The sequence below is a fragment of the Morone saxatilis genome, unplaced genomic scaffold, assembly GCF_004916995.1.
Source record: "Morone saxatilis isolate NCDOM2014 unplaced genomic scaffold, NCSU_SB_2.0 Contig19, whole genome shotgun sequence".
Lineage (NCBI taxonomy): Eukaryota > Metazoa > Chordata > Actinopteri > Moronidae > Morone > Morone saxatilis.
Window position 1 is genome coordinate 20,909,838 of NW_023339751.1, and position 8,066 is coordinate 20,917,903.

The 8,066-nt window shown below is 38.3% G+C and overlaps 1 protein-coding gene across 1 annotated transcript in view; it reads right to left on the bottom strand.

The window, feature by feature from the left end:
• LOC118329699 (protein kinase C epsilon type-like) overlaps positions 1 to 8,066 on the bottom strand; it is a 68,414-nt gene that overhangs the window by 7,550 nt on the left and 52,798 nt on the right. Inside the window, exon 11 of the mRNA XM_035663945.1 lies at positions 7,352 to 7,506. Within this exon, the coding sequence (XP_035519838.1) occupies positions 7,352 to 7,506 (155 nt within the window). The remainder of the gene's footprint in view (positions 1 to 7,351; positions 7,507 to 8,066) is intronic.

Here is an 8,066-nt window from a genome sequence, read left to right on the forward strand (position 1 = left end):
ACATAGTCAATATCATCTATTAGACAGATCAAACATCATGTTAGAAAAGCTGAAAATTGACTAATTTTACTTAACAGAGACTGCAGGGATGGAATTTTATGGGAACTGTTGAATACAGGCTGCAGCTGATGTTATCATCAGTGTCACACTGTGTTCCTACAGTCAGGGAAATCACCTTTATGGTTTGTTTTTCTGAGGAAAGCTTTAATATTTAATATCGCTTAAGAAATCTTGTCAATAAACAGGAGCTGCACTGTCAGTACTGTCAGAAGCTCTGTTTGGAGTTCACACACACACACACACACACACACACACATACATACAAATGAGGCAATCAGGCTCAATTGAGAGCATTTCCTGTGTTTCATGTTAATCTTGAGTGATTTTTCCATTACGTCCTCAGCGGCAACCCCTGTGCACTGTGACAGCCCCCCCCACCCCTTCTCTCTCATCCTTCCCTCCATCCTTCAATCCCCTCTTCTGTGTGGCTATATGCTCCAAACACACATCTGTGCAAATACACACACACACACACACACACATACTGTTGCTACTGGTATATTTATCTGTGTGGAATCACAGCATGAGAGGCAGATCAAGGTGAAAGGATATAAATACTGATAAACTGGAGGATAAATTGAAACATTAAGAATAAACCAATTTTTCTTCATGTGTTTTTCAAGGTGTTTTCAACAGGTACCTTATTAAAAATAACTACAACAGCCCCATGTACCAAGGCTGAGTCCTTGCTGCTGCGGCCATGGGTTCAAATCCTGCCTTTGGCCTCTTGCAGGGTGTCATCCACCCTTTCTCCCCCCTTTAGTGTCAATTTTGAGCAGCCCTGTCTAATAAGGGCAAGCGCCAGAAAAAAAAAAAAAAACATGCTTTCAGCTTATCTGGCCTTGGGTCCACATCTTTGTTTAAAACACATTATCATGACATATGATGATACTAATGCTATACAACATTAGAAAAAATATATTTTACAGACTGGGTTTTATTTGAATGGTTCAGGTAATTTTTTCAATCGGGTATAATAGCCTTTTATTTAACAACTTCAGTGGTGAGATGTGGAGATACAATGGCATTAATTCAACAGGCCATGTAGTCATGTAGAGAATCACACATGCTGCAGACAAACAGCCAAAATAAGACTGCCGCACATGTGCCCACACAGCCTCTGACTGGTCATCAGACTCAACCCAAGGCATCATGGGACTGCCAGTGGACAGCTACTGTAATAACTATGCTAATAACTGATTATCTGAAACCTTGTATGACCAAAACTGCATTGTCAAAGTTGGTATTGTTGGTTTTAATACTTTTCATAGGTAAAATATTTGTAAAACTCACAGACACTCACAGTAATAGAACACTGATTTATGAAAGAAATAACAATGATGTAATATTGGGATATGAGATTTCTGCTGACTCTGTTTATATTTTCATTTCTAATTTATGCAAAGTCATAGAACAGCTGCTTGTGCTTTGATAAGATAAAACACTGATGCATTGGGTGTGAAAAATATCACTATATCTATATTCTTAGTATATATACATGAATCAACTCTGATGATGCTCTCGTAGTCTTGTAGACTCTCTGTATGTTTCTGTTTATCCAGATATGTATTTCCCCTTCAACCGGCCTGAACCTGCCCTGTCAACACATCCAAAGATTATCTTCTATTTGGTCTGGTAGACACCAGTAAAGAAGGGAAAGAGAAGAACGTATGTTACCGTCTAAAAATGTCTTTTCTTTTTGGAATGGGCTGTAGGGATGGGAGCAACAGCGAGGGGTTGATGGGAGAGAAGAAGAGCATCAGAGGAGGACGGAGGGGTAGAGAGGAGAGGAAGGAGGAAAGGAAGAGGTGGGTGGAGCGGAGGGGGGTTCGGGACATAATGTTCCCATAACACTTGTTGTTCATCTTCCTCTGGTCAACAAAGTGGGTCAGGGACGAGAGAGCATAGAGGAGAGAGAGAGAGAGAGAGAAGATCAGGTAGCTCAGTCAACTCAGCCGTCAAGAATTAACATGTAGTGTGTGTGTGTGTGTGTGTGTGTGTTGTCCCTGCCAACCGCTGACAGAGTAATATTCACTATCAAAACAGCATGACTGAGAAAACAATGTTGAAAGACTGAACCATTAATCTTAATGTTTGTGAAAGCCAACTGGAGTCAGCATGCGCTTCGAACCTCAGTATGAAAATGAATTCTTTTTGGAGGTGAGCAGGAATGAGCCAACGATATCACATGACCTTTAAAAAAATACTCCAGTAGCGTACATTTCAACATTTGCGTGACTGGGAAATAAATACGCTATGAATTTGAATTTATTGTTATTTAAAAGTGGTTTGAATCCAAGCAGATCCCAGCCTCTATACTCAAGTACTACTAGAAAACAGAGTCTGGGGTCTGTTAGACGTTCTGGTGTTAAGAGACTCCTTACAGCCACCTTTCACTACAAGAGGCAAGTGTTTGACTCTGAGACAGTCTCTGGGTGGAGTATCACTTTAAAACGTGGTTATGAAGCCAAAACCAATAAAAAAACAAACACAACACAATAACGCTCAAAGCTTTTGGCTTTAACCTCGATGACTGATTTGGATTTGAATTAAATTGTGCCACTGTTGAAATTTTACGATTACAACCGCCTTTCATTAATAAAACCATTGTGACACAAACCGTGTGAAACAATGAGTCCTGGTCCAGTAGGCACCAGCAGGACTGGACATTCTTCGCTCTGAGATCATGTAGCCAAAATAACTGAATAACAAGACAGGATGGTGAACAAACTATAGATTCATGTTTTACATCCTCTGTTTATAAACTGTGGGAGTAAGTTATGTAAGCTTTTAGTGGTTTTATCATGTGTCATGCTGCAATTTTAAACATCTCTTTTGTGTCTCTTGAAATTACTGCATACTGCATTTTTAATCACTTGTTTCTACATATTGATATCCAATCCTCTTTGTTCTGGAAATCTGTGCTTTATACTTTATGTATTCTGTACATAATTAATTTTATTAACAGTTAACAATCAAACTATGCGTACTTGTGTTTTTATTTATTTATATGTGCTCTTCTCACTGGTTAATGTGGCCCTGCTGAAAAAAAAGGTAATGTGTTTACATGCACCAATCTGTTTTTTACAGCACTGCTTAAATTTAATTTTAGCATTGCTTATGTAAGTAACATTTTTGACAAATACATTTGAGGCTCTTGTGTCGTATTTACTATAAGAAATTGCAAAACATTGGAGTTTGCTGGATTACAGGGGATAACCAGCTCTTGTGAAGACGTAACACTCACAGTCATTGATTAGTGTTGGGCAAGATGTTATTATTTTAGGGTTATTTGAGTTGGCTGATGATGGTCATATTTCATGGGTGTCTGGAGACAGAAAACCATTAAATTAACATTAACTTTGTATGTTTAAAGCCAGTTTCAACTGTTGTGAAACAATACAGAACCAATTTTCAGCTTCCTTATTTATTTAACAGATGAATTTCCATCTCTGTTTCTGTTTTTCTTTTGGAGTTCACCCGGCGTTTGCATGCATAATGTTTTAGGAAAATGACATTTAAAATATATATTTTTTAAAAAGTGAGTGATCAATGAAGGAAAACACAGTGTGGAAGAAGAATTTATCATCTTCTGTCACGTTCAACTTCAATTTAATATCTGGCACATAACAATACACTATTCATGTTGGATCACTTCCCAGCCTGTTTCCTCATTCTGTGGTTATGTCTATGTGTTTGTGCATGAGGATTTCATGCCATTATTTTGTATATTCACAACATTTAAGGGCAGGTACACAAACAACGAAGAGCCACTGCAGTAAACACACACATACACCCAAAACAACCGCATCTCGTGTAAATGCAATATTTGTTATTGTAATATGTCATTTCAACACAGGTAGGTTGTCTTTTGGTTGAACAAACGTGTCGTGTTGTTTTGGAGCAACAAAGATGGCGGCAAGTGTTTTTGCACAGGCCTTTTAAATAAAGTTGTATTTATGGGAAATTGAAACCAGAACAATATAACCAATTCATTTAACTATCACAACTATCACTGGCTTCTACTTCTGGGAGGTCCACACATTATAACCTACAGCTGCTTATTTAATAATATGAGAATAATTTATCAGGTACCTCAAGGTCAAAGGGGAGTTTTATTGAGGTACAGTGATAAAAATGTTCGCCCACAGTTTTAGTTTCCTGATTGTGGTCGGCAAAGCTCAGAAAGGCATTCGCTTGAGACAGCTGTAAGAGTTGTTCCAAGTCAGATCAGAATCGGTATCGGGAAGGAAAAAAACTTATAGGCTGTAAAAAACAATAGCTGATTGACATTTATCTCTTTCATTCATTGGACGAATGCATCTTTCATTGGTTTATCATTGGTCTTTGACACCAACCATGTTAAAAAACATGGTGGTGTCCTGAAAATGTCAACTTTCTCCTCAACTATCCATCAAAGTCCTTTACAAAGTAGCCCAAAATAGAAAAGATCCAACCAAAAATATCTGTGTTCAATCATGTTTCATTTCAAAGCACCTGGTTTAAATACTGAGTTCAAAAATTAATCTAAGCAATCCTGTGTTCACTGATCTGATATGTGGTCAAGTTGTTCAAATTGCTTTCTCTTTACACACATATTCTTTTTTATTTATTGTGAAATTATTTGGTAGTGGTCTGTAATCATGCAAAACAAAAACTAATATTTTCGTTCATAAAAAAAATGACAGGACCGCAGTTACAACGAGTGCAAGAAATATACGTGTTTCTCATGACTATAGTTTGATGAGTCAAAGCAGAAACCCTGTCCAGTTAAGGTACAGGGAATTAATTATGTCAGTAAAAAGGCGTTTAATTATAAGTGTGTGTAGGTGTGTGTGTGTGGTAAATACTTTGGAGGTGAGAGGATAAAACAGGAAACGTAACGACATAAAAAAAAACACACAGCCTCAACAGTCCCTCACTATCCTAACATGGCACAGATGGTACGGCGGAACACACACTGTATCTACACACACAAACACACGCATTGCATGATGAGAGAATATAAACACCAAATCAAGCTGCAAATTCATGAAGAGAAAACACCGGAAAGAAGAAGTCACTTTTCTTCCATCGCAGTTATTTCTGGGAGCAAACAGCCCGAACCCGCACTGAGCTACCGTCCATCACAATGGTGTTATGATTCGAGCAGCGTGTTGCTTTTGTGGGACCAGCTTGGTGTTTGCTGTTGGTTGACAATGATATTATGACTTCAGTCCACACAGACTAATAACTGTACCTGAAGTAGAAAGACAGGGAGGTAATCTCGACCTGCAGACGAACACAGAGCACTTCCAGGGTCAACGAGTTTGAGTTTCATAACTAACATAACTCAAATATTTAGCGGTTTTTCATCAAGACACAAGAACACTGCCCAACAACAAACATCCCTTTGTGTTCAAATGATCTATTTCTCTGTCAGTCAATTTCCTGAAGGATTTGAACAAACTCTCCAAACTCAGCTTAACAAAGTCTTACCAACCACGCCACCTGGATGAAATGGTGATTTTCACACATCACATTCATGTTGTTACACAGAAAGGCAACAAAGACTCTGCTGCGTGGTCAATGATGGCTCCATCCACCCCAGGGTTTGCACTATTTTTAAGTAATCATTTTCCAGGAGGTTTTTCTTGACAATACAGGACAGCCCTTGCTCACAGTGGTGGTCAGTGTTTATGGGACACGCTTTTGTGGTGCGCTTGGCTGTAGGCCTATTTTACCCCTGCGACCTCAGTGGAGCAACAGTTCAAATCAAGTAGATCTTCTAACCTATTAGCCTAAAATGGAAATTTGATCATTAATAATGGGCTGTATAGCTGTAACTGTAGTGTCTTATTCTACCAACAGTTGAGTTTCAAATATAGGATTGTGTAATCTGAATGAGGGACTTAATGCAATAAAAATATACTTCCAGGACAACATACTTAATTTCCAGGATATTTGGTCATTTTAATCAATTTCCAAATAATTTCCAGGTTTTCCAGGTTTTAAAGGATACATGAGAACCCTGCACAACAACATTTTGATGTTAAGCAAGTTTGTTTACCATGATCTCTATTTCAGTTTAGCGTGTTAGCATAATATCATTTTTTAATTAGCATTAAATTCAATGGACAGATGAGGCTAATGGGAATGTCTTTAGTTTTACAATTATCTGATCAAACATTAAAGTACTGAGTAAACTGAAATTGTGACCTGATGATGGCGCTAGATAAAAACTTAAGGCAGGTATATTGTTGTTGGGGAGTGACAGAAAGTAACAGAAACACGCAGCACAAACTGCACAAACTCAAAGTTATTACCACAAAAAAACTGCCTATAAAGTCATGTTATTGTTATTCTTTTCGTTTTTGGTTTTTTGCAGAATCACGTTTCCTTGGTAGCAAATGTTGTAAGGCCTGGTTCCTCACCTCTGGCTCATACAGGACAACAACACTGTATGTTGCTAAATTAGATTTCAGTGTGCTGTTTCTTTTAAATTAATCAACATGCAAAGTGCAAGTTTCAGTTTAGCTTGTGTTCTGGTTAGAGAGTTCATCACTGACGATGCTCACTGATGCATTAAACTGTCAAACCAACTGAAAAGCTGTCGGACAAGTTTAGGTTTGAGCAGTACATAACAAAGATTACAAACCATATGGTCAGTTGTTCTGTGAAGACAAACTACACATGACTGACTGGACAAACCAGGACACACAAGTTAGGATAGACTTTTAAGGACACGTTTTAAACCCACATTAAGGAGAGGAGGGAGGTGATCGTTGCTGGTCAACCACAAGACCAATGAGAGCTTCGAAAATTTAACGTTGTGGAAGATGTTTCTCAGCTGGAAGAATTAGGCCAAATAAGTAGCACATTCATGCCGTACAGTAAAGAACTAAGGATGACAAGATGAGTTCATGTCCTGTGCACATTCCTGAAAAGAGCACTTTAGTCTACAATATTTATCTTCATTAATGCTGGGAAATAATGTTTATTTTCTTTTTTTCCAGGAATTCTCGTATATGACCAGTAATGGAGACGCATATCTCGGCTGGAAGCACTAAATCAAATAAACAGAATGTTCATGCTTCACAGTATATCAAACAATTTAAGGGAACAGAGTTTGATTTAAAACTACTGCAGGGAACTGAAAGGTGCAAAGGTGCAGCAAATTTGGTAACTCAGCACATAATGGATAAATCATTACCAAAAAGTGATCAATAGAAGCTTGAATGAATGAATGAATGAATATGTACTGTATGGTTACATGTTAAAGGTTTGATGCTGATGCTGTGAGCATGGTTACCTGTATATGACGCCATGTCGGTGCAGGAACATCAAAGCAGACGTGACCTCAGCCGCGTAAAAACGGGATCGCGCCTCGTCAAACTTCCGCGACCGCTGTATCTGAAACATCAGGTCGCCTCCATTGACGTACTCCATCACAAAGAACAACCGGTCCTGGAGAAACCAGAACAAGACATTTTACATGTTAATTTAATACATAGCTAAAATCCTCTGCAAATGATCTTATCATAACTGGCCTCCAAATCTGACACACTTGTGGACATTTGTGTTTTGTGTGTCACTCATGAGAGTATCTTGAGTTTTTAAATATCTATTATATTACTTCTAAATGAGACATATTAAGGTGAACTCAATTTGAAAAGTTGTCAGTGTTAATAAAGCAGGTAGAGATTCCACAAATTCAAGTGTAAAATGAATCCACATTTGACAACATAAAAGACTTATAAGGATCCTGTGTCTCACAGACTGCCCTCAGTGTAAAAAACACTAAATACATGGTTGTATGACCAACATTTAATGTCTCCCCTCCCATAAGAACCCTCTGTGAGACACATACATGCAAAAACAAAACACACTCTCTACCGCACCCTCCGAGTTCTATTCTCTTGGTACTGAAAATGGGCTCCGGGGGAAAATGGCCCCCTTCCTGAATTCCAGCTTCCTTTCTTCATATAGGAAATAAGAGTGAGCGGGCAAGAGAGAGAGAGAGAGAG